Source organism: Acinonyx jubatus, chromosome B4 (assembly GCF_027475565.1).
Source record: "Acinonyx jubatus isolate Ajub_Pintada_27869175 chromosome B4, VMU_Ajub_asm_v1.0, whole genome shotgun sequence".
NCBI lineage: Eukaryota > Metazoa > Chordata > Mammalia > Carnivora > Felidae > Acinonyx > Acinonyx jubatus.
In genome coordinates, this window is record NC_069387.1 from 78,906,389 (window position 1) to 78,933,428 (window position 27,040).

Genomic DNA, 27,040 nt, shown 5'->3' on the forward strand with positions numbered 1-27,040 from the left:
CTTGCGTACCTCTCTCATACAGAGCTGTAGGGGAAAGAAACGAGCCTGGCAGGGTTCCCTCCCCATCACCACCAAGCGGTGAACTTGAAGTGCTCAGCTCGTCACCCTCTCTCAAGAAGGAAGACACAGTGGAAGGCTATTAGTGTAGAGCGCTTTATATATCAAAGCTCAAACAAGAGGAGGAGGTTGGAGCCCCGGGAAGCTGAATCACGGCAAAGAGATTCCAACCCTCCCCTCACGTGCTTGTCTCAAGGCAAGCCTTCCTGAACACGCTGTGGACCCTCCAAACGCCAGGTTTCTCACTGTCCCCTTCTGGTCTAGAGAACCCAGTTCCTTCTGGGCCTCAGGGTTGGGGAGTACCTTGATCGGAAGGGACTAAAGGAAATCTCCATCACAGTCCCACCCCTTCGGCCAGTTCAGTCTGTGGCCTCCATCTTGGTCCCCCGGGGCACCAGGAAGATGGCCCCATCAGCGGCCTGTTGCAAAGCATACTCTTCAGGGGAGTAGCTGTTGCCGGCTTCATCCCGCAGGTGCTGGAAAATGTCACAGTACAGCTCTGTCAGCTGTTGGCGCATGACCTCCAGGGTCCGGTCGGCCTCCCCTCTGGCCCGGAGGAGCCGCTCCCGCTCGCTGCCCAGCCTCTCCAGTTCCCGCTCCAACTGCACGATGGTCTCCAACTTTCTCTTGCGACAGTTCTGGGCGGCCACCTTGTTCTTACCCCGCCGTCGGATGTCCCGGACCAATGCCAGCTGGCTCTCTGTCAGTGGGTACCGCGCCAACAGCTCATTAAAGTCATCTACCGGCAAGTTGACAATCTTGTCCGTCGGGAAGGGAATCTTCATGGCCAGGGCCCGTCGCTCATCCCGACTCCCCGCCTCCCCCCGTGCAGTGGACTTGGCCCGCACAGGGCCTGAGGAGGGTTCTAAGGCTAAGGGGGTCTCTGCAGGTGGCAAGGCATAGTTGGGGTGGGCTAAGGAATTGGGCATAAGTGAGTAGGGGTACTCCACCGGGTACATCTCTACATACTCGCCGCGCCTTCGGCCAGCCTCTGTCCCCTCCAGCTCAAGAGATTCAGCATCGCTATAGTTGAGGGATAATCCTGAGTCAGATTCTGGGTCTTCTTGAGGCTTGGGGGGCCCCCCTGGCAGCCCAATGTCCAGGAGAGCCAAAGGATCTGAGAGGGGCTCACTGAGCAGACCGGAGAGAGTCAGTGGCTTGGAGACTGGTATGGCCATGTTGCCATAGGAGTATGAGGGGTCTGGGACATGAGATGTGGGTGCTGGGAGCTCATAGGGTGGTGGAGGAAGGGAGAAGCCAGCATCTGGGTGGATTGAGCAGGGGCAGTAAGTTGGAGGCGGTGGGGGTCCAGGGTATGGGGCCTGGGCAGGGGGCTCAAACGACGTCTCACTTGGAGCATTTAGTCCCTGCAAGAAAAGCCATAAAGAAGTTTTGGAGACAGGCTGAGGAAGAGAAACCAGCTCTCTCTCAGGATCAAGCTGGGTCCTTCTGAAAGACACAGTGAGATAATAACAAGGGAACAGAAAGGTGCTAAAAAATCACCCAAAGCTTCTTGTAAGGTTGCAGCGCAGCTATTTTAAGCAGAAAGCAGCTTAAACTTGAATGAAAGTCACTGAAGTCTGACTTCAGAAAAGACTATCTAATGTTGCAACAACATGGAATCTCCTCTTCAGAAGTTCTGACTGGGTTGAAATGGCTGCTCTTCCTTTATTTCCTTCAGGAACACAAGAAGTGGTTATCTATAATGACCCCCTCAGACGCCTTTCCTGCTATGGTTATCTGGGGTCAAAGGGTCAAGTTCAGACCCTGGTCATGCCCTGGGTGCCCAGCAGAGGGAGCTGCTGCATGGGAGGAGGGCTTAGGGCAGATCCTGAGGACCCAGGCACAGTGGCAGGGGAGAGAAGGGGGGGTGGGGGGGCAGGCAGAGCCAGGTCTGGGGGCCAAGAGGCAACTTGGGGAGCTGGCACTAGCTCTACCCTCTCCTCTTCAGTCCCTCTGTCCCTGCCCAGGTGCAGAGAGGAGGAGAGAACATGCTGGAAACAGAGCCCCCAACCCACATGGAGGAGCCACCGTGCTCCAGCCCAGCTGGGGACAAAGGCATCATTGTGAGGCCAACAGACACCCCTTTGTCCAACTAGCAGGAGGCGAGGACCCCGTCATAGTCTGACCACCCCCCTTCCCGAGGGCCCTGAACTATTGCTCTACTACCTGAGGGAAAGGGGCCCCGGCATCTGAGGGCAAGGGGAGGAAATGAAGGAAGAAGATGGGCAGGACGGGAGGAGAGGGGGTTCAGAAGGGAAGAAGGTGAGAAAGGGTAGGCGGGGCAGGAGGTGGGGTAGAATGATGTGAGCAGAGTGGCTGCTGGGAGCGCTTACACCCCCCAATCAGATTCTTCCACCACTCCTATCCCCTGCTCCTCTACACCCCTTTCCCCTTAATGTTCTGGTCTTTCATCCGGATCCCCCTCCTACTCCGACCCTTCCTTTTCCAGTCCCTGGAAGCTTCCCTGTTTGCTCCAGTCCCCTGCCTTCGTCCCAGCCAGCCTCCCTGCTTCTCTGCTCTTCCCTCCCCCAGGTTCCCCCAGCCCCGCTCACCTGCAGCTCAGTGATGGACATGATCTCTTGCCAGGTCAGTTCCATCTCGCCCAGCTCCAGAGTGGGCAACTGTGTCACCCTGTTCCTGCTCTGCTGGGGAGGACACGGGGGCATCCTACTGGGCCAGGGCCTGGTCCAGGGTCCCCAAAGCCCAAAAGGCCCCTGCAACCTGTGGCAAAGGAGAAACAGGCTTTGAAAAAAGAAAAAAAAAAAAAAAAGAGAGAAAAGAAAAGGCCCCTCGAGTGCCCAGCAATTTTGTCCTGCCTCCATGGAGAATTCCCTGCAGCCTCGCCTGAGAGAAGGACAGGCCTCATCCCCCCCATTACGTTGTCCTCGTCAACCAACTCCTTAAGCAAAGGCTTGTCTGCGGTGTGATCTCTGCCTCACCTGCTGTGGCTGTAGTCGGTTCCTTTGGGAGCACAGTAGGGCTTCACCTTCTTTTTCAGACAAGACGCCTCCTTCTCTTCCTCCTACTTCTTACTCCCCCAAAACCGTATCGCTGGGCAGGGCAGAAGTCACATCTTCTGGTTTGTTTTGGTTTGGTTTTTTTCCCTTGTTCTGGGGCAACATCAGGGATCACTCTGGCTTTCCTCCTCTGTCCTCAGTTTTCCTCCTCTGTCTCATGTTCTCAAGATGAGAGTAAGTGCTTGGGGATCCCCAAGGAGTGTGTTGTGGGAAGAGCCAAGCAGACAGCCCCTCCCCTTCTCCGAGATATGGCCCAGGCCTGGTGGCTGATAGCAGCCCTGCCTTCTCCTCCTATCCTGGCTCTGGGCTCCCCTGCTCGTGCCAGATAAGAGGTTTATCAGCTGGAGGCAGCAGAGGAGGAATGGTCTCTGGGGACACTGGACCTCTCTGTCCTATGTCCCTGCAGGGTCATCTCAGCCCTGTACCCCAACCCACACAGCCAGGCTTCCAGGGTTCCTAAAGGGACAATCATAGCAGAGACCTATTAAGAACTACCAAGAACTGCACTGATGTTTTCACTATCGTTACTAGTTTATGAGATTGATTTTCACCAAGATCCTATAATGTCCATTCAGAGAGTGACACCCAACCTGGGAAATAACAGGCTCAGGTCTGGAACATACTAGCTAACTCTGCTAGCCTGTACTGGCCTCTCAGACCCCTTCCCATCCCACTCTTGTGTGTCCATACTCCGGTCCTCTATTGGTGGTCTACATCCTATATTGGCCAGTCAGTTCTGTGGAATCTCTTTTCTCCTCTTCTGGGGAATATCCTTTAGAGCCTTACATACACACTCCCCTTCACACACACCCCCCCCCACCCCCCGCTTTCTTTGATGTGGGCTCTAGCTGCTGGTCAGCCACAAAGCAGCAGTGTGAGGTTGGGCAAGGCCATCGCACTTCTCTGAGCTTCTGTTTCCTCATTTATAAAACCAGGGAGTTGGATAAATTGAACTCAGAGGTCCCTTTCTGCGTGGGCAGCTTAACATTCTCAACAAACCCTCACCCCTGCCTTCATCTTCCTCTTTATCTGCCCCTCTCCTCATCCTACCTCCCTATTCCCAACACCCATCTCCCTGCATCTGTTCTCTCTGCCTTTGGCAAGAGATTCCAAGTAGATTTTGCAGGGGCCTCCCAATATCTTAGGGCCAGACCCAGCACCCTACCCCTGCCATATAAGTAAAGGCAGGCAGGCTAGGGGGTGGGAGAAACTTCTGAAAGGACAGAGGATAGGACTGGATGACTTCAAATTACATGACCTTAGATCATCACAAAGATGGCCTATCACAGCTATCTAATATGGAATTCACTCTTTGACTTACCCCAAATTAGCAAGAATTACAAATTATCCTTTTAAAGCTGGATCTACCCTAGCCCTTGCCCCCACCTCTTTGTTACAGTGCTATCCCCAGAGCTGGGAGCTGGTGTAGGCACAGGCCCTTGGCCAGTGGGCAAAGTGGGTGGGGTGTTTATGTCTGTCCAGGATGCCATTTCAACACCGGAACCCCACCCTCCCCCACCCAGGTTCTGGAGGAAATTGCCCAAAGGCAAAGTGAATGGAGAAGGGGTTTAGGGGTTTAGGGGGCAGGGACAATGCTTCTTGCCTCATAGTCCTTCACATCCCCCTCTGCCCCCCCCCCCCACCTTCTCCCTCCTTGTATCTTCCTGGATCTGACTCTTAGGTGCAATTCGAAGATCCTGCCCTAGGAGGCAGGAGACCAGGTTCTATGGCCTTCCAAATATGTGACTTTGGCCAAATCACTTCCCCATTCAGTTTCTTCCATTAAATGGAAACAGGACCGTAGAAGCTCTTTGCTATGAGAGGCAGTATCTGGCATCTAGTTCAGGCAGTCACAAACTGGACGATGCACTGCATTCATCCATCATACTTGTAAAAACACAGGCTCCTTCCTGCAAGCCATCCCAGACCTACTGAATTGAATTCATAGGTGCAGGTACCCAGCAATCAGCATTTTAACAAGTGCCCTAGTGTTTCTGATGCCAGAAGCCCACCCCACCTTGAGAAACGCTCAACTAGTCCAGCCATATGTATTTACAGGAAAGAACACAAAGCCAGAAAAGAACCTGGCAAATGATCTCCAGACTTCTCTCTTAGCTTCAAACCCATGACCCAGGCAAGGCTGGATTCTAGGCTGCCCTGGTCTCTGAGACTAGATATCAGTCCCTTCTCATGAAGACCAGGAGCTCTATCTGCCTTGCACCTTTGAGACAAGGAAATGAGAATCCAGAAGGGTCCCTCGGGGAGGCAAGAGGTCAGGGAAGAGGGAGTTGATGAGAATCTCTGGACCAGCTCCAACCATCTCCCTGGTGCCGCGTCAAGTTTGTACCAGGCCAAAGGGGAGTAGTATGTTTTCCCCTAAATACTCAGGGATTGGTAGTGGTCTATACACCAGGCATAGTCCCCTCTGGGTCTTAGGAGCCTACCTTTCTAAGGATGGGACTGGAAGACGGGCTGGCAGCTAGTGATACAGATCAGGGAGGAGGGCGGGTGTAGTCAGAATTGGATCAAACAGAACATCACAGAGGACGCAGAAGCTGGACAGATCCTGGGAAAGGAGAGTGAGCCTCCCCGTGTCCCTTTTGCTTTACAGTAAACAGTTCCCAGTTTCCAGTTTCACCTGCACTTTGAGGTCACACAGCCATCTTCCTCCCCACCAACATGTATCAGGTAGGACTGAAGCCATCTTCAGGGACTCTAATCCATCCTCCTTACTGTGATCCTGATGGTCCTACCCAGAAAGATCTTATCACAGGAAAGTGGTCACAGAATGATATGGAGCTTTCTGCTTAAGGATTCGAGATGAGGACCATTTGGGAAGGGATGCCTTGACGGGGAGACAGAGATAGAGAGGGTGCTTGCTTCTGGGATCCTGTTCTGAGGCTTGTTAGACCACCCCGCCTCTCCAGGTGTCAACAGAAGCAGTGAAAGAATGGGCACGGATCAGCGACACCTGGGGTGTTGGAGAGGCAAGCGAGCAAGCTATTTAGAGAGGTTAAGAAGAATCCCAAAAGAGGGAGAGGCACATAGAGGTAAAATAGAGAAACAGAACGGAAGAAAAGGAGAGAGAGATTTGCTCAGAGTGAGGATTAGTCTCCTGAGGGCATACATGACTCAAACAGGTGTATGGGAACAGGGGAGAAAGGCACACGTCTCTGTTATCCTCACTCAGTCCCTAGAAACCAAACCCCGGTCATTTGGGGGCCAATGACTAGAGAGAATCCCAGCCCCAGCAGATCTGATACCTCCCCTCTTCTGTTCCACGGCTACCCTGCCTCCTACTTCCCAAGCTGCTAAGATTTCCAGTCTGAAGGAACCGCACTGGGGGCCAGATGCCTTCCTCTCCCTGCTGGTTCCAGCTGATCTCTAACTGCCCCGGGGGCCTGGGAGAAGTGAGGGGGGCAAAGGAGGCAAGACCTCAACAGCCCTGCGCCCACCACTCCATCCTGCTGCCATGGTTGGCAGCGATCCAGGCATCCGGTGTCTCCGATTCCTCACCTTCCCCCAAATCTTCCCAGCTAGCCAAGACAGGGCAGTGATGGACGGGAGTAGGGAAGGACAGTGCCATATACCTGAGAGTCTATCGGCTCTCCAGGGGCAGCCCCCTGCCAAAGGGTTCTGCCTCAGCCCCTCAGAGGTGCCTCGGAGGACCTCTGCCTGGTCCCCATCTACAGCCTCTCACCCAAGCCTCTCAGAGTGCTCCAGAAGCCATCAAGGTCTTCTCCCAGATGAATTCCCAAAGATGTCAAATTCCTAAACCCAGGGCAGCCTGGGAAGCCCTGAGATCTCCTAGGGACGTGAGGAAAGTTGGTTCTTTTCTCCCTCTGCCACCTCCACCTCCCCAGCTCGCCCCTCGGGGAACCCACTGAAATCCCCCTCCCACCCCGCCCGTCAGGCACCTGTGCAGGGTCCAAGCAGAGTGAGGAGAGAGATGTGGCTCCGGGGTGCTGTCTCTGGGGAGGCTGGGCCTGGGCTGACACCTCCTGGGTGAGGATCTCTGCTACCTCTGAAAACGGGGGAGGGCTGCGCCCCGCCCCCGGGCCATTACTGAGCACTGAGTATGGAGGGAGAGCGCCGGGCGGCGCACCAGCCTCCACTGTGAAGCCCTCGGCCTGAGTTCTCCGTCCTTCCTCCAACCCTCCCCTTTCCCCGTGGCCCTCCTCTCCTCCTGCCCCTTCTGGCCAAGAGAGGAAACTTGAGCCCGGTGTGGTTTCTGCCCACACCCCGCCCCCACCTTGTTCCCCGGCCAGCGGGGGCACACACGGTTCCCAGCGGCTCCCAGCCTTCCTTTTGAGCCCAGGAGTCCCGCCAGGCCTGCGTTTCTCCTATGCACAGGATGAATTCCAACCCGGTAGCCCGCTCCAAAGTGACCTCTAAACTTTATACAGGTCGCAACCTCCTTCCTTCTGCCCTCTTGACTCTCTCTGAGACAGGGAAACTGAGTCACAGCGAGGTGGATGGCAGCGAAAGATAAGGACCTAATGTCTAGTGTCCCAGCTGCTTAGGCAGGTGGGCATGGAGGGCGCTGCTTTTATTTAAGGAAAGCCTGGGTTCTGGGAAAGAGGCAGGGGAGCTCTTTTGGGGAGGAGGGGCAGTTGCTGCTTTGATGTGTCCTTTCACCTGTAGCCCTCTCCCCTCCCCCAGCAGCCTCAGATGTCCTAGGACAAAGGCCTCTTTCTTGGCCAGGTTTGTTGTCAGTGTGTGAGGGGAGTTGGATGTGTGTGGGGGCGCCCAGAAGGGACACTATTCACCTCTCTTAAAGGGGGCCCTGGGTGACAGGCCGGGCACCCGAACACATGGCAGCCGCATACTCTGGACAGGCCAGGACACCTGTATAGGGTATCAGGTTCATCCCCAGCACCCACAGCAGCTCTTTCTGAGGCCAGTAAGTACTCCCAGAAGTCACTCCATCATCCCTTGGCCTCCAACACACAACCCAAGACCCAGGCCAAACAGATCTCTCTCTGGAGACTAGAAGAGGCTTCCTTCCTCCTAGCTTACTTTTACTGACTCTTAGCTGTCAGGAAAGTCCCTCCTATGTCTAGCTTCAGTCCTTACAGCTGCAGCTGAGGCTTTTTCTCTGTTTTTTTCTTCTTATAATGTTCAAGTTATACTGGAAACAAAGAGTGGGAGGCAGACAGGTGTCACCCCAAGGCAGAGCTGGCACCCAGCCAACATCCTCTGATAGGCTCCTGTTCACTGTTAAAATAATGGGAATGTTCTGTTTCCTTTGGTAACACATAGCTGCTGGGAGTCCTCCTCCAAGTGTTCCCCACCCCTACAGCTCTACATCAACCCCACTTCTCCCTTAGGACCTTCCACAGCCAGCAGCACAAGCAAGCAACTCAAGCGGCAGTTTGATACGGCTTCTTTGCATCCTTCTTGCAGCCTGTGTGTGTGGGACTGATCAACACCCACCCCAAACCCATGGTTACATGCTTTGGATTCCATCTCTAGCCCAGGAGATGATGATTCTACATGCGTGATCTATGTAGGACAGGAGGGGACTCACGGCTTCATTGCATGGCACATGTGGGTCCGGAATCTCTTGATGACCTGGCCGTGAATCTGGGTCACATACCTGGAATCTGGGCATTCAGACACAGCTCTCTCAGTGGCATACTTATTCTGGCCCCTCAGAGGGGATGAAGGGTGGCGATAGTCACACTGGTGGCTGATTAAATAATGATATCAGGTTACAGCTAGTCGACAGTTATTGAATGAAAACTACCGGTTCAGGCCACACTTGTGGCATTGCAGATACAACTGTGGATAACACAAGCCTGATCGCTTGTTAATTCACTCAACAAATATTTATTGAGTGTCTGCTATGTGTTATACTCCAGGAACACGAAGATGAATAAGACATAGTCTATGTCCTCACTCACAGTCTAGTTGGGGAATGACACTAATAAAGGTCTATATAAAGTGCTTTGGGGGCGCCTAGGTGGCTCAGTTGGTTAAGCGTCCAGCTTTGCCTCAGGTCATGATCTCACCATTTGTGAGTTCGAGCCCTGCGTCAGGCTCTGTCCTGACAGCTTGGAGCCTGGAGTCCGCTTCGGATTCTGTGTCTCCCTCTCTCTCTCAGCTTTCTCCCCTGCTCACACTCTGTCTCTGTCTCTCAAAAATGAATAAACGTTAAAAAAAAAAAAAAAGAAAAAAAAAATAAAGTGCCGTGGAGTCGAATTTCTGCCTTGTGAAATTCAGGAAAGGCTTCACAGAGGAGGTGACGATTGAGCTGGGCTGTGGAGAATGACTAGGGGTTCACCAGACAGAGAGGGGGAGAAGGGTGTTCCAAGCAAAGGTATGAAGGAACAGAGGCATAAAATGTGAAATAGTACTTTGGGTCTACTAGGGTGGGGTGTGGGGTAGGAGCAGTGGAAGAGAAGCCTGGGAAGTTCGGAGCTAGATTGTAAAGACTTGAAAGTCAAGCTAGGGAAGCAGTTTCCTACTTATTTCAGGGGAACAGACACGATCATGTACAGCAAACCGAGTGAACAGATAGTCTTCACTGAGGCGACTGGCCAGACAGAAGTGTCTCTCCCACCTCTCCCCCACTCTCCTCCTGTAGGAAGAGGCCATTACAGCTGTTCCCAGGCTGTGTCCTGCCTCCAGAGCATCCTTTACAGCCCTCAGGGGTGGGAAAGATTCCTTCAGCATCTGCCTCTCAGATTCCTGATGTCCAGAGTCAACAGCCTTCTTCTTTTAATGTTTATTTATTTACTTTGAGAGACAGAGACCACGAGCAGGGAGCTGGAGAGAGGCAGAGAGAGAGGGGGAGAGAGAGAGAATCCCAAGCAGGCTCCACACCGTCAGCACAGAGCCTGACGCCGAGCTTGAACTCACAAACCGTGAGATCATGACCTGAGCTGAAATCAAGAGTCGGATGCTTAACCAACTGAGCCGCCTGGGCGTCCCCAAAGTCAACAACCTTCTATCTTAAGTCTTTGCCTTAATTTACGATTAACAGGGAATTAGGAGCCTGAATGGGTTGGATCGTGCCTGTGGCTTGGCAAGGCAAGATACCTGAGAGTTTCCTATCTCAAGATTCTCCCCCTTCAGCAAAGGTAGCTGACAGAACATGGAGAAAAACATAGCAACAGATCTTTACTGTTACACCATTCTCCATCCATGCTGCTCACCTATCCCCAGAAGGCTGACTTGTCACCCCTGATGAATCCACCCCCCACCCTCACTCCAACGCATGTGCACACCACCACCAGCATCAGGTCAAGCCACAAGCAAGTTGCCAAACACCCCACTGGGTTATGCAACCAGCTTCCCGAGTAGGGCGGGGTAAGTAGAGGTGGAACCAGGGGAGGGCCATGGGTCCCAGAGGGAGATGGCTGCCTTGCCTGCTTGCCTGCTGGTCTGACCGCAGTGGCCCCAGGGGGCGGGGGCAGGCCTGGACCTTTATCAGTGCCCTGCAGGGCTGCACCCGCCACCCCCCGGCTTCCTCTCTCAACAGACGGAAAGGGGAGGCAGCCACAGGAGGCGAGGGGAGGGCTGGGCGTTATCCTAGGCACCAGAGCCTGGCGGTTACCCCGGATGGCTGGGGGAGGTAGGGATGGGGGGTCTGGGACCCCGGAATAGTTGAGGCCCCTCTTACTAAAGTAAACTGAGGCCCAGGTAGTAGAACCAGATCTCCTAAACCATCCATTGGTTTCTTCCTTGTGTTCTAGTTTGGGTGAGGATCATATAAAACTGTCTTTGAGGAGGTTGCTTTGCAGTGGTTAAGAATTCTTAGAGGATTGACTCAGGCAGGAGTTGAGGGGAGACTGAGTCCCACTCTCAGACCAAGAAACCTTGGAGCTTATGGGTCCAAGGTGTTGGGTAAGACTGAGGTTCCCAGACTCCGGCATCTAAGAGCTATGCCCTGATAGCAGAACCTAGCCATGAACCCCAAATGGGTGAAGGCTAATAGATAAGTCCAGAGTGGCCCTGAAGGAATAACCCCCAGGGCTCACTTCTAAACCTCCAAAGAGATGTGAGCATGACACTTAGCGGAATGCAGGAGGACCAGATCCTGAATCCTGAGGCCTGGGCTTAAGTCAGCATTTCCGGGCGATGTGCCTTGGGGCAGCCCACCCTTTCTGAGCTTTGTCTCCCCACCTGAAAAATGGAGATAATGATGATAATACCTATTTGGTGGTGTTGTTGGGAAGATGAAAAGGAATCAATAGGAAATTGGAGTCTGTTATGGTCGGGAAAGGGAAGCTTCAAAGCCTGAGGCCGCAGGGCCTCAGGGGCTTGAGGGATAAGACCGACACATCTGGAGGCCACACTCCTGTGGAGAGATGCTTGGAACAGAATGGCAGCCAGTGGGCACCCTGACTCTGGGAGACATCTAGGCCTAGGATGCAGCAGTTGGTTGGGGAGAGTGGTGGCTAGACTTCCAGGAACTAGCCCTCAGGCCATGGCTCTCCCACCGGCACTATTGGGCGGGGACAGTTTTAGCCACACGATGGGCACAGGGCCAGCCTTATGGGCTTCAGCCACCTTCCAGGAACCCAAAACCCCTACCCCCACCTCACCCTGTTGCAATCCTCTGCAGGGGCGGGGCTGCCTAGGAAGTGCCACCCTCTGCTCCTTACAGGATGAAAGACTTGATGCCCATTTTTTTTTTTTATTTTAATGTTTATTTTTGAGAGAGAGAGAGACAGAGCGTGAGTAGGGGAGGGGCAGAGAGAGAGAGGGAGACACAGAATCCGAAGCAGGCTCCAGGCTCTGAACTGACAGCACAGAGCCCTAAGCGGGGCTCAAACCCACAAACTGCGAGATCATGACCTGAGCCAAAGTCAGACGCTTAACTGACTGAGCCACCCAGGTGCCCCTAAATCTTTTTTTTCTTTTCTTTTTTCTTTTCTTTTCTTTTCTTTTCTTTTCTTTCCTTCCTTCCTTTCTTTTCTTTCTTTTGAGAGTGCATGAACTGGGGGATGGAAGGGAGGGGAGAGAGAGAATCTGAACCAGGCCCCATGCCCAGCCCAGAGCCTGATTTGGGGCTTGATCTCATGACCCTGAAATCATGACCTGACCTGGAATGTTTAACCAACTGAATGTTTAACCCACTTAGCTATCCATGTGCCCCTAAATATTTTATTTTATTTTTGAAATTTATTTATTTATTTTGAGAGAGAGAGAGAGTGTGTGTGTGTGTGTGTGTGTGTGTGTGTCTGAGTGGGAGAGGAGCAGAGAGAGAGGGAGAGAGAGAATCCCAAGCAGGGTCCACACGGAGCCAGAGTCGGGGCTCCAACTCACAAACTGTGAGATCATGACCTGAGCCAAAACCAAGAGTCAGATGCCCAATTGACTGAGCCACCCAGGTGCCCCTAAATATTTTATTTTCTAATATTTTATTGTGTATATGAGTTTGTGCTTTATTATATTCCCCTGTAATCGAGATGGTATAAACTGTATCGTACAAAACTTGACTCAGGCACTATAGCATTAAGACTAAGAACATGAATTTTAGGGGCACCTGCCTGGCTCAGTCAGTGAAGCACATGACTCTTGATCTTGGGATTGTGGGTTTGATCCCCACATTAGGTGTAGAGATTACTTAAATTAAAATCTTAAGGGGCACCCGCCTGGCTGGCTTAGGCGGAAAAGCATGCAACTCTTGAACTTGAGGTCATGAATTTGAGCCCCATATTGGGTGTAGAGATTACTTAAACAAATAAAAACTTTTAAAAAACCTTTAAAATTTTGTTTTCTAAAGTTTTTATTTGTTTAAGTAATCTCTATACCCAGTGTGGGGCCCGAACTCACAACCCCAAGATCAAGAGTCACATGCTCTTCTGACCAAGCCAACCAGGCACCCCCCAATTTTTTCTTAAAAGTTTATTTATTTATTTTGAGAGAGACAGTGTGTGAACAGGGGAGGGACGGAGGGAGAGGGAGAGAGAGAATCCCAAGCAAGTCCCTCCTTTACTGTCAGTGCAGAGCCTGATTCTGGGATTGATCTCAGGAATCGTGAGATCACGACCTGAGCCAAAATCAACAGTTGGACACTTAACCGACTGAGTCATCCGCCGCCCCCCCTCCAAATTTTAAAAAAATGTTTATTTATAAGGGGTGCCTCAGTCGGTTGAGCAACTGACTTCGGCTCAGGTCATGATCTCACGGTTTGTGAGTTCAAGCCCCGCGACGGGATCTGTGCTGACAGCTCAGAGCCTGGAGCCTGCTTCTGATTCTGTCTCCCTCTCTCTCTGCCCCTCCCCCACTCATGCTCTGTCTCTCTCTGTCTGAGAAATAAATATTTCTCAGACAGAGAGAGAGAGAGAGAGAGAGAGAGAGAGAGCGCGCGCGCGCGTGTGCACACATGCGGGCAAGTGGGGGAGGGGCAGAGAGAGAGGGGGACAGAGGATCTGAAGCCAGCTCTGCGCTCAAACTCATGAACTGTGAGATGGTGACCTGAGCCGAGAAGTCAGACACTTAACTGACTGAGCCACCCCGGTGCCCCCCGCCACCCCCCTTTTTTTTAAGAGCATGAATTTTGAAATTGGAAGCGCCTGCACTCTGACAATCACTTTGAGATCTCAAGCAAATTATTTAATCTCTCTGAGCCTGATTTTACCCACCTAGTAATTTGGGGGATAATAACAATACTTATATGTTATTGTGAAAAATAAATTAGTTAAAAACCAGGTATACATGTTTAATTCAGTGATTCAGTGCCTGGGATATAGTGAGCACTATTAAATGGTACATATGTATGTGGCACATCTGATATTATTATTAAATAATTAAATTATTACATTAAATTGTTGTTAACTAGTAGATAAACATCTTATTGAGAAGGATTGCATTTCATGTTTTGTCTTTTTTATATATACAAGGTGTCTAGTTCTGAGCATAAATACTCTCACTCAATCAACAAATATTTCTAGAGTACTTACCAAGTTGCTAAATTTGGAGGATACCGAGAAAACTAAGTTGTGATTTTTGCCTTTGGGCACTCACAGTCTAATGGTGCAGACACATGTATAAACAGATTAGTGGATATGGCCAGTGATGTGAGGATAGGTAAGTTAATTTTGGGGGGAATGAAGGAAAAGGAGCAACTATTTTAGGGAAGGCCTTGGAGAGGAGGTAACCTTTCAACTAGTCTTGAAAGATGGAAATATCTGAATTTCCTAGGGAGAAAAATGAGTGACAACATACTGGGCAGAAGAAACAATATATGCAAATGCACGGTTGTGGGGGAAAAGCCTATTAGATTTGACCAGTTACATTGTATGGAAACCCCAATGTTGTAAAAAGAGGTTTGGGTGGAGAGGAAGTTTCCTGACGTTTTCTGGGACAGCCGAATGGATCTTAGTGAAGAGATTCAGGGCCCACACCCTGCCTGGAGGCTAGTTGCCTATCAAAGTTCTCAGATAGCCCCTTCCCTCCAAGTACCCTGGGCCAATTTGGGTTGACCTACCCTGGGAAAACTTAGAGGGCTTCACTGAGGTTCTTCCAGTCTCTAGGAGTGACCATCTTGGCCAAAACTGACAAGGAGGGGACATTCTGGGGTTCTCTTCACCTTGGTGAGCCTGGGCTCACCTTTATGTAGCACAGGGAGACACTGGGTGAAAGTTGCCAAATTTGCCCCGTGCCTCTGGGTCCCTTCCAAAATTTTCTTGTATTTAAAGCTTCTTCCAAAAAGCCGTTCTTCACACTAGGGACTCACGTTTTCCCTGTTGGCAATTCTTAAGTGTGTTCTCCCTGTTTGCAGCTGAAACCATGCTCGTAACCTGTATATCCTGGTCATATTTTCCCCAAAGAGATCACTTGCCAGAGAATGAGACACCCACAAGGAGGAAGGTGGAGGGCTCCTGGCCTTGTCTTCCCCAAACTATCAGCTTTCCTTTTCCAGAATGAAGGGACAGAAGAAAAGAGACAGAGATCCAGACTGAGGATTGGTGGAGAGCCAGAAGCTCAGTTACCTGGACAAGAAATGAAAAGCAGACTTCATTGTTTCTTACTCTCTGGTGGGAGGAGAGGTGGAAAGAAGAAATAAGGAAAGACCAAGGGTTGGAGAAGAAAAGAAAGCTGGAACAATTTAATTCAGATAAAATCTGAAATGTCCAAGTAACTTACCTTCTGTGCACCATTTTCTGCTTTTTCTTTTCATACCCTAACACCACTCCTCCCACCCAATTACCCCTTTTTCCTCAAGGACCTCTAAACCATTGGTACTATGTCTTTATTTTATTCTTTAAATAATCCATCAACTGCCCTTCATATCCAGAACTATAAACTTGCAGACACTGTTAACTTCTTTGCCCTTTTCCCCCTCCATTCAACTTTCCTGGGGAAGAAAAAAAATCCATTCTGGGGAGCCTGACTGGCTCAGTCAGTAGAGCATGCTACTCTTGATCTCAGAGTTGTTAGTTTGGGTCCCATACTGGGTGTAGAGATTACTTAAGAATAAAAAAAATTGGGGCGCCTGGATGGCTCAGTCGGTTGAGTGTCTGACTTCAGCTCAGGTCATGATCTCACAGCTAGTGGGTTCGAGTCCCGCATCGGGCTCTGAGCTGTCAGCACAGATTCTGTGCTGCTTCGGATTCTGTCTCTTCCTCTCTCTCTCTCTGCCCCTAACCTGCTCTCATTCTGTCTTTGTCTCTCTCAAATATAAATAAATGTTAAAAAAAATTTTTAAAAAAGAAATAAAAAAAAATAATTCTGGTTAAATCCAACAATTTAGCCTCTCCACATCTATACCTAGGCAGCTAAATATTGATAGAGAAAATCTCAGATTCTTGCTGAATTGTATCACTTTATTTTTCTTTGTATTTAAAAAAAAATTTTTTTTTTATGTTTATTTTTTAGAATGAGAGAGACAGGGGCGCCTGGGTGACTCAGTCGGTTAAGCGTCCGACTTCGGCTCAGGTCATGATCTCGCGGTCCTGAGTTCGAGCCCCATGTCCGGCTCTGTGCTGACCGCTCAGAGCCTGGAGCCTGTTTCAGATTCTGTGTCTCCCTCTCTCTCTGACCCTCCCCCGTTCATGCTCTGTCTCTCTCTGTCTCAAAAATAAATAAACGTTAAAAAAGGGAAAAAAAAAGAATGAGAGAGACAGAGCACAAGCAGGGAGAGGGCAGTGAGAGAGGGAGACACAAAATCCGAAGCAGGCTCTAGGCCCTGAGCTGTCAGCACAGAGCTGATGCGGGGCTGGAAACCACGGACGGCGAGATCATGACCTGAGCCCAAATCCGATGCTTAACCGCCTGAGTCACCCAGGCACCCCTGACTTGTATCACTTTCAATTTATGCACCCAAAACTCAACATTGCCCAATACTACATTTCCCTGGTAAATTCTCATTTCTACTCTGCTCAATAACTATTTCACACCTTCTGTCTTCTAAAATCTCCAACACCCCCTCCACTTCCCTCTTAGCAGATGACCTGGCCTCGTATTTCATTGATAAAATAGACGCAGTTAGATGGATTGTCTGATTTTTCTAATACCAAATCCACCAGCTTACTTGCACGCGTTCCCACATGCTGAGAGCCTTCTACCTTATTAAGATGAAAGAAGTATCCCTGTTCCCAACTAAAGCCACCTCCTCTCAGCTCTGTGAAAAGATGAGAAAATTCGATTCCTCTGATGTATAGCTAACATTAAATTCTGCACCATACACAGCAAGGTTGCTCTCTGTACAGCTGACTATGTGGTTTCAGTCCGGAGGAAGAGGCATACAATAATTCGGGGGGTGAGGGTGCTGAATTGCAAGGCGGCAGTCCTAAGAGTTCATCCAGGTAGGGGCGGGCGCCTGGGTGACTCTGTCGGTTAAGCGTCTGACTCTTGGTTTTGGCTCAGGGCACTATCTCACAGTTCATGGGTTCGAGCCCCGCTGCTGGTGTGGAGCCTGCTTGGGATTCTCTCTCTCTGCCCCTCCCCTGCTCGCACTCTTTCAAAATAAATAAATAATAAAACTTTAGGGGAGCCTGGGTGGCTCAGTCGGTTAAGCGTCTGACTTCAGCTTAGGTCATGATCTCGGCGTTCGTGAGTTCGAGCCCTGCTTTGGGCTCTGTGCTGACAGCTGGGAGCCTGGAATCTGCTTCAGATTCTGTGACTACCTCTCTCTGCCTCTCCCCTGCTTGCACTCTGTCTCTCTCTCTCAAAAATAAACATTAAAAAAAACATTAAAAAAAATAATAAAGCTTAAAAAAAAAAAAAAAAAAGAATTCATCCAGGTAGAATTCCCAACCCTTTCTCTTGGAAGAAAACAGCAGCTATATCACCCCGGGAAGCTTCCTCTTTGTGGTCTTAAGTTTCATCATAGTTGTGTGTTGGTAAGACACCTCCCACACTTCAGAGAAAAAGCCAGACTGCTGTTAGGTCAGAAAGAGACTACTGCCTTCTCTTGTCTCCCCAAGACCTGCTTCACTGTCAGGAGGTGCCTCCACTGAGCACCCAAGGCTTGAGGTGTCTTCACTAGTCATCTTGTGGAGGGAATGTGCTCACACCTGCAAGTCACCAGCAATGGCTGCTGACACTCTTCTGTCTGTGATTACCAGTGTTTGTGCTGTTTTCCATTCTGTAGAAACAATCGGTGATTGCTTTAGCAAGAGGCAGAGCAAGCCCTGGGCTGGGAGTTGGATGAAGTGTTTAGCACCTAATCTGGGTGAACTCTGTGCGGCCCAAGGTGACCCGAAGTGTTTTCCCAGTCTCTGTTCCACTCTAAAATGGAAAAACCAAACAAGAGAAACTCCTCTCACTACCTCTCCAAGTACACAAAGTAAGGCTCCTTCCACACTTGGGTTGATGTTAGAGTGACAAGAGATAGAAACATTGTTGATTTTTCTTCTTTAAGAGGATCTGGGCCTCAGGTTGAATGCCCAGAAGTTGATTTTGGCCCATTAATTCATCTTAGAACTCATTTATGCTGACCAAACTTAAAAGAGCATGAAGTATAAGCCATATGGTTGATTTAATGTCCCGCATATGACTTACGGTGGCCTAGACAATCCTCTTGACCAATCAAAATACTAGACAAGTTTGGAAATCAAACATTATAACTAGACGGCTTCTTAGTGAACAAGTGAATTTTTGGATAATTTTAATGGCTAATACAACTACATCCATCTCCTTTATACATATATAAGATATTCACGTATGGAGGCAGAACAGGAAATCTTCTTCCCTGTTACTGGAGAAATATTGACATTTTTTTTTTTTTTTTTGGTTGGGGAGGGGGAATCCTATGAGGATTATCTCCCCCTTTTGTGAAGACAAGGTACAATTCAATTGATTGGGTTTTAGCTCCAGCCAAGCTAATATAATTGATTCTGTTTATGTTCACTTCAGCCATTTTATTATAATTGATTAGGTTAGGGTTTGATTGTGTTAGGGCTCCAGCCATTCTACTTTAAGTGATTAGGCTGTAGAGCTTTAGATATATTGATAGAATTATGCTTTCCTGAAAACGACACCAGTTCATTTGCTACTTCTACATATGGCTGATCTCATCCATTACACTTTGGCTTTTCCTAATTTCACTTGTGGTACACAATCTTTAGGGAGTATTTTCCCACTGTTACTGTTCTGTGCTCACTGCAAACTGAAGAACTACAGTGGTTTCCTAGCTCTTTTTGCCCTTCATCTCTCCTCGACCCCTTCCTGCACATGCAGTTGTCAAATGAATTATCTTTGTTTCTGTTTTTTTCTTTAATTTTTTTTACATTTATTTATTTATTTTTGAGAGACAGAGAGAGACAGCACAAGCGGGGGATGGGCAGAGAGAGAAGGAGACACAGAATCCGAAGCAGGCTCCAGGCTCCCAGCTGTCAGCACAGAGTCCGCTGCGGGGCTCGAACTCACAAACCGCGAGATCATGACCTGAGCGGAAGTCGGATGCTCAACCGACTGAGCCACCCAGGCACCCCTAATTATCTTTGTTTTTAATGTTTATTTATTTTGAGAGACAGAGAGAGAAAGGGAGGGAGAGAGAGAGAGAGCGCACGTGCGCACGCGTGAGCACGAGAGGGGGAGGGGCAGAGAGTGGGGGACAGAGAGAATCCCAAGCAGGCCCCTGGTACAAGCACAGAGCCCCACCCAAGTCTTGAGAGCCGTGACATCACCGCCTGAGCTGAAATCAAGAGTCAGACACTTAACAGACTGAGCCGCCCAGGTGCCCATCAAATTAAATATCTTAAAATTTCTTCCATGCAGCCTACAAAATAGGAAAAAATACTTGCAATTCATATGTCTGATAATGGCCTAGTATCCAGAGTATATAAAGAACTCTTAGAGCTCAAGAACAGAAAGACAAACAGCCCAATTTAAAAAATGGGTAAAAAGGGGCACCTGGGTGGCTCAGTCGGTTGGGCTTCTGACTTCAGCTCAAGTCAAGATCTCTCAGTCCGTGAGTTCGAGCCCTGCGACCGGCTCTGTGCTGACAGCTTGTTTCAGATTCTGTGTCTCCCTCTCTCTCTGCCCCTCCCCTGCTCCCACTCTGTCTCTCTCTCTCAAAAAATAAACATTAAAAAAGTAAATGAATAAATAAATAATGGGTAAATTATTTGAATAAACATTTCTCCAAAAAAGATTTACAAATGGCCAGCAGGTACATGAAAAGATGCTCAGATCATTTGTCTTTAAGGAAATCAAAACCACAATGAAATACCACTCCATAGCAACTAGGATGGTCATTAAAAACAACAACAGGGGCGCCTGGGTGGCGCAGTCGGTTAAGCGTCCGACTTCAGCCAGGTCACAATCTCGCGGTCCGTGAGTTCGAGCCCCGCGTCGGGCTCTGGGCTAATGGCTCGGAGCCTGGAGCATGTTTCCGATTCTGTGTCTCCCTCTCTCTCTGCCCCTCCCCCGTTCATGCTCTGTCTCTCTCTGTCCCAAAAATAAATAAAAACGTTGAAAAAAAAATTAAAAAACAACAACAACAACAACAAAAATGGAAAACGGCAAACGTTAGTTATAATGTGCAGACATTATACCTTGGAAAGGAAGATGGTACAGCTGCTGTGGAAAATTGCTCGGTGGGTCCTCAAAAAGTCACACAGAGGGGTGCCCCGGTGGCTCAGTCAGTTAGGCATCGACTTCAGCTCAGGTCATGATCTCACGGTTTGTGGGTTCGAGCCCCGTGTCGGACTCTGTACTGACAGCTCAGAGCCTGGAGCCTGCTTTGGATTCTGTGTCTCCCTCTCTCTCTCTCAAAAAGAAATAAACATTAAAAAAATTTTTGAAAAGTCATGCAGAGAATTAATATATGATCTAGCAATTCCATTCTGAGGCATTTAAGCAAAAGAACTGAAAACAGGTACTGGAATGTTTGTTACATGAATGTCCATAGCACTACTATTCCATCTATAATAGGCAGAAGGTGGAAAGAAGCCAAATGTCCATCAGTTGATAAACAGAACAGTGTATGTTGAACAATGGAACATTACAAGGCCCTGACAAGAAATGGAATACTGATACTTGCTAAGAAATGTAGGCATCTTGGAAATGTTATGCTAAGTGAAAGAAGCCAAATACAAAAGGTAAAATATGGTATGATTCCATTTGTCTGAAGTATCTACAGAGATAGAAAGCAAATTGGTGGTTGCCAGGGTCTGGAGGGAGGGGAAAATTGGGAGTGCCTTCTTTATGGGTACCAGGTATTTTTGGGGGGGCAATGAAAATGTTTTGGACCTAGATAGAGGTGGTGGTTGCACATTGTGAATGTACCTAATACCACTGAATTGTACACTTTAAAGTGGTTAATGTGTTTATGACTTTGCTTCAATTTAAAAAATTGCTTCTGTAATCTCATGCCTCTGCTCAGAAGTGTTCAGTGGGTTTTAACTATTTTTAAGATGATAAATAACAATGACAGAGCATGTAACAGTTTACATATATTTTTTACACATATTATCTCATTTAATCCTTCCAACTTTATCCCCACTTTGATATACACTTTTTTCTTCATTTGTTTTTAATTATAAACACACGCTTGTTGTAACAAAGTCAAACAAATACCAACATATATGAAGAAAAACTATTTAATAATCCACACTTTCCATCTCACCCCCTAGGGTAATATATATAGATTTAGATTTAGTTTTCTTTTCTTTTTAAAAAATATGTGCTATTTATGTACGTATGTATGTATGTATGTAATCTCTGTACCTGACTTGGGGTTGGAACTCAGGAACCCGGAGATCAAGAGTTACACACTTTACCGACTTAGCCAGCCAGGTGCCCCTAGGGTGACCTATGTTAATGCTTTTCTTCCACATTTCCCCCTATGTTATGCTCTCTCCTCTTTGTTTTTTAAGATTTTATTTTTGAGTAATCTCTACGCCCAACGTGGGGCTTGAACTCACAACCCCAAAGATTAAGAGTTGTATACTCCACCAACTGAGCCAGCCAAGGCTTCCCCACCTCTATGTTCTGATTAGAGTGTTCTTCCCCCAGATATGAACATCATTCATTCCCTTACTCCTTTCAGATCTTTTATCAAATATCTTCTTAGTGAGGTCTTCCTTGACTGAACTTCATGTCCTCATTTCTCCCCATTGTGAACGGTAGGGCTCCAAATTGTGCCACAGCAGAATGGCCCCCTAGCCTCCTCTTTAGTTTCAATTTCTCCCTAACACCTATCACCACCTAAACTCCTAGACAGTTTTCTTGTTTCTTTGGTTGCTGTCTGCTCCTGTTCCCCAACTAGAATGCAAGTTCCATGAGGGTAGGGATACTTGTTTTGTTCACTGCTATATCCCCAGTGCCTAGAGTGAGTGGCTGGCCCTCAGCTGGCATTCAATAAATATTTGTTGAATGAATAGAATAGAATAGAATAGAATAGGATAGAATCATTTACAAACATAGTTATTCATGATTAGAGTCTTATTTTCTTTAATTAAAAAATGCAATCATACCTCATAAATCCCTCTGCAACTTACATTTTTCATTCAGCATGTCACTACTACTTCTCCAGGTTAATGCATACAGCTAGAACATACTTTTTTATTAGTTGCATATTATTCCACAGTCTGGATGTACAATAACTTATTCAACGATTCCCTTATTTATACACAATAATATTATTTCTCGCCATTGTAAACAATGATGCAATCAGCATTCTTGTATATGTATCACTGCATATTGGGGTATGTTTTTATTTCTCTAGGTGAGGATGTACTTGTGTTTACTTTACAGAATATCACCATTATAGTTTCCAAGAGAGTGTCACGGTTCCAACTCCCACAATCATCTGGTCGCACTATAGCAGCTACCTAGGTTTGCATTCAAGGCATTTCACAATCTGGCCACAAGGTACCTTTCCAGTTTTCTCTCCGTCCTCTTCTGTATTCCTTCATTTGAATCCCCTGTGCCATCAAGTCAATCCCTCAAACATTTCTTACACAACCATGAAGACATTATGCTGAGTGAAAGAGGCCAGACACAAAGGGACAAATATTATATGATTCTACTTATAGAAGGTACTGGAATAGTCAAATTCATAGAGACAGAACAGTAGAATAGTGGTTACCAAAGGCTGGTGGTGGGGAGGGGTGAATGGGGAGTTGTTTAATGGGTACAGTTTGAGTTTCGGATGATGAAAAAGTTCTGGAGCTGGATGGTGGTGATGGTTGCACAACAATGTGAATGTACTTAATGTCACAGACTGTGCACCTAAAAATGGTTAAAATGGTAAAATTTATGCTATGTGTCAAATAAATAAAAACATCTTACTTTGTTTTACAATTGGAAAAGAAAAAGAAAAAAAAAAAACAGATTTCTTGTACATCCCAACCTCTATACCTTTATTCATAGCAAACTCTACCTGGCATTTCAGTCATGGCAGGCCTAACTCAATATCTCCTCTTCTCTCAGACCTTGACCACCTTCCCCAACCAATCCTGAGGGATCACTCCCTTCTTAATATCTGTGGTCCTTGTCTTTTAATCCTAAACTTCCCTTTGACACTGTTCATTCATCTTTGTATCTTGCATTTTCACCAATGTTCATCCCATTCAGGAAACACTGTTTGAGTGTTACCATTTGAAGGTTAGGGTGCTAAAGAAATAAAACGAATGGGACACAGATGGTAAGTCTAGTGAGTTAGATCGATGTATTATAACATGGTTAGATCCATGTGTCATAGCATGGCTATGACTAGAGTCGACAATGTCAACAAAGAGGAGGCATCTAACTCCACTTGGGGACTTCAGAGAAGGCTTCATGGGAAGAAGCTGATTTTGTCCTTTAAAAAATAGCTTATTAAAAGCTTTTTTTAATAACTTATTTTTCTCCTTTGAAAATAGCACTCATATACTTTACAATTTTATCTATTTATTTGTTTAAAATATTAAAAAAATTTTAATGTCTATTTTTGAGAGAGAGAAAGGCAGAGCGCAAGTGGGTGAGAGGCAGAGAGAGAGGGAGACAGAGAATCTGAAGCAGGCTCCAGGCTCTCAGTTGTAGCACAGAACCAGATGTGGGGCTCGAACCCACAAACCATGAGATGATGAGTGAACTGAAGTTGGACATTTAATTGACTGAGCCACCAAGGAGCCCCTTGGAGGGAGGAAGGGAGAGAGAGAAAGAGAGAGAAAGAGAGAGAGAGAGAGAGGGAGAGAGAGAGAGAGAGAGAGAGAGAGAGAGAGAGAGAGAGAGAGAGAGAGAATTCATTCAAGCAGGGGAGAGGGGCAGAGGGAGAGATAGAATCTTAAGCAGGCTCCACACTCAGCTCAGAGCTCAGCACAGCGCTCAGCTCCAAGACCCTGGGATTATGATCTGAGCTGAGATCAAGAGTCCGGTGCTCAATTTACTGAGCCACCCAGGCGCCCCAGCACTCACACATTTTAGAACACGCGGAAAATATAGAAACATTGAAAAAGTCCTAGCATTTCAAAAACACCACCAGTTACATTTTGATATATTTTCTTCCAGTCTTTTTCTCTATCCCCCCCTTTCTTTTAAAGATTTTATTTTTATTTTTTAAATTTTTTTTAAAAGATTTTATTTTTAAATAATCTCTACACCCAATGTGGGTCTTGAACTCACAACCAACCCTGAGATCAAGAGTCACATGCTCCACTGACTAAGCCAGCCAGTCACCCCTCCCATACATTTTTAATAAATTGTTTATAATCGTATATACATGATTTTATATTTTGTGTGTGTATATTTATGGGGGGGGGGCGGCGAGGGATGTATGCATTCCCTATTTGATTGGTTCTAGAGGTTTTATAGGTGAAGGGGAGGTGGAAGCAAAAGGACCAGGAATGATCATAGAACTTTAACTGCAGATAGGGCCCTAGAAATCTCTGGTGGGCTGTACCTGGATGGCTCAATCAGTACAGTGTGCAACTCTTGATCTTGAGGTCCTGACTTTGAGCCCCATGTTGGGAGTAGAGATGATTTACAAATAAAAAAAAAATCTTTAAAAAGAAATAAAAATAAAAGAATTAATTTTTTTAAGACTCCCAACATGGGGCTCAAACTCATGATCCTGAGATCAAGATTCACACACTCTACCAACTGATCTAGCCAGGCATCCTCAAAAAAAAAAAAAAAAAAAATCTCTGGTCTGAGCCTCCCCATTTTTCCAGAAGTGGCATCTATAGTCCAGAGAGGGTACAATGACTTACATGGAAGTCTCTCAATTATTTTTTTTAAGATTAAAAAAACTTTTTATTTAAGTAAGCTTCATGCCCAGCGTAGAGCTCAACGTGGTTTGAACTCATGACTGTGAGATCAAGACTTAAGGTGAGATCAAGAATTGTATGCTTAACCAACTGAACCACCCAGGTGCCCCAAAGATTTTATTTTATTTATTTTATTTTTTATTTTTTAAACATTTTATTCATTTATTTTTGAGAGAGAGAGAGAGAGAGAGAGAGCATGCACCGGAGGGGCAAAGAGAGAGGAAGACAGGAACCCCAAGTAGGCTCCACACTGTCAGTGCAGAGCCCAGTGTGGAGCTTGAACTCATGAACCATGAGATCATGACCCAAGCTGAAATCAAGAGTTGATCACTTAACCTACTGAGCTACCCGGTGCTCCCAGAAATTTTATTTTTAAGTAATCTCTGTCCCTAACGTGGAGCTCAAACTCACAACCCTGAGACCAAGAGCCGCACACTCTATCGACGGAGCCATCCAAGTGCCCCAGAAATCTCCTACTTATTAAGTCACTACAAGAATTAACGTCTCCTATCCAGCCAGTTGTCTTCCCTCTACAGCACAGTCATGTAATAGCCTGGAAAGAAAACAATGAGCCATCTTTTGGAACAATATCTGACTGTTAAAATTTGTCAGTTACTCTGTTAAAGAAAAAGGAGCCCCCTCCCCCACTTTTCCTCCTCATGGCCTTATAGAACATCTAGCACTGGTGTAAGGTACTTCAGGTAGGACTGGAATACACAAGAGACTCGTACCACAAATCAGAAGAGTGGATTGTACATGGTTTTAGAACCAGACCTCCTATGTTGGAATGTATGGTGGTCAATTAATCACTGTATGGCCTTAAGTCGATGATTGAATTGCTCCAAACTCTACTTTTCTCATCTATAAAATGGGAATAAATTCCATCTACTTCATAAAGCTTTTCTAAAAATATTAAATAATGTATTCAAAGATTTAGCAGGTGACTAGCACATAGTAGATGGTCATTAAATGTTCATTTTTTAAAAAATTAATTAATTTATTGTGAGAGAGAGAGAGAGTGTATGCGTGTGAACATGGGAGGGGCAGAGAGAGAGGAGAGAGAGAGAGAATCCTAAGCACTGACACTGCAGAGCCCCACGAGGGACTCAAACTCACCAACCATGAGATCATGACCTGAGCCAAAATCAAGAGTCAGATGCTTAACCCACTGAGCCACTTGGGCACCCCAAATGTTAGTTTTATCATTAAGCTGCCAAGCTAAGGACAACCTTGTGATGCCAGGCACAATGCTAACTAAATATCTGAATAACTCCCCATTTGGACATTTGGAACAGATAAAGCCTAAGCCCTTACTTTCTCCAGATGTGAGGCTTGTCCCCTGGGATTTTACCAGAACATCATATACCTTCCTTCATAGCATGTATGTTAGCTCTATAGTTTGTATCGTTCTATACATTTCTCTTAGGCCCTCTGACTCTACGCTCAAATTATTAGAAAAACTCCTGATAGTTTTGGGTGCTCTTCTTGGAGAGCTCCTGAAAACATAATGGTCAGAAATGGGGGAAAAAAAATCCCTGTAGAGATAAGGCAATAGGTTTCCCTGACTTAAGGGGTGTCAGGACCAAGGAACCTAGCGGTAGGGGAAAGCTAGACTTCATCAAAACCTTTCCATATTGTGAAATCCCTGCGTTCAGTAAACTTCTCTTTTCTCATTTTGCAACAGCTTGTCCCTACTGGAAAACCGCAGACCCTGTCCCTACACCCTTCCTTATCCTGGACCCTCTACCCCTTTGTCCCTCCTACTCTCTCCTCTCTAGGGTCCAAAGCTCTAACATCCCGTTTCACGTCCGGTCAAAGAAAATCTACTTTTAGAAACTCATTGGCTTCTTGTCCTTCCTTGGGCCCAGCAAAGCCTGGGACTCCATCTTGGGGAAATTGTTACTGTAGCAGTTAACTCCCAGCGGCCTCATTTTATTTAATACACTGGGCATCTCTTGGCTTTTACTCTGTGGTTGTGCAGATTTCCGGTGAGGATGCTGCACTCAGCGAGTCTGAGGGAAGAGCTAGCAGTGTTTGCTAAAGCAACCTTGGATATCAAGGGCCTACCTAATATGTGGCTCTTGGACTGGGGATTCCGGTGCGATTCCGTCACGAGCTGTCCAGTGTTAAGGGCTAAGGAGACACAGCGCCCCCTGAAGGGAGTGCGGATTAAAGCTGCTAAATCAGGCCCACGAATATCACGTGGTCTCTTCTCCACCAATTGAAAATTAATAATCGCTTCCTCTGTTCCCCGTGGAAACAACCCCGCCCCCTGACCCTCCCGCCCCATTCAACCTTGAGGTTTTG

The 27,040-nt window shown here is 47.4% G+C and overlaps 1 protein-coding gene and 1 long non-coding RNA gene across 7 annotated transcripts; one reads left to right on the forward strand and one right to left on the reverse strand.

Moving 5' to 3' along the window:
* Window positions 1-139: 139 nt before the first annotated feature.
* NFE2 (nuclear factor, erythroid 2) lies at window positions 140-26,867 on the reverse strand. Of its 6 annotated transcripts, XM_053226334.1 has the most exons (6): window positions 26,801-26,867; window positions 21,983-22,031; window positions 8,677-8,769; window positions 3,000-3,111; window positions 2,613-2,781; window positions 140-1,424 (listed from the first exon to the last, which is right to left on the reverse strand). In XM_053226334.1, exons 5-6 carry the CDS (start codon window positions 2,724-2,726, stop codon window positions 417-419), a joined length of 1,122 nt encoding a protein of 373 aa, XP_053082309.1. In that variant the 5' UTR covers window positions 2,727-2,781; window positions 3,000-3,111; window positions 8,677-8,769; window positions 21,983-22,031; window positions 26,801-26,867; the 3' UTR covers window positions 140-416. The 6 variants fall into 6 exon arrangements, with proteins under 6 accessions (XP_053082309.1, XP_053082310.1, XP_014943308.1 ...); XM_053226335.1 differs by lacking the exons at window positions 21,983-22,031; window positions 26,801-26,867 and having other exon boundaries at window positions 8,677-8,777; XM_015087822.3 differs by lacking the exons at window positions 8,677-8,769; window positions 21,983-22,031; window positions 26,801-26,867 and adding an exon at window positions 6,995-7,261.
* Window positions 2,016-15,389, forward strand: LOC113593089 (uncharacterized). The gene is made up of 3 exons (XR_003413157.2): window positions 2,016-2,322; window positions 5,689-5,765; window positions 14,956-15,389. It is a non-coding gene; the product is annotated as an uncharacterized LOC113593089 (long non-coding RNA).
* Window positions 26,868-27,040: the final 173 nt, after the last annotated feature.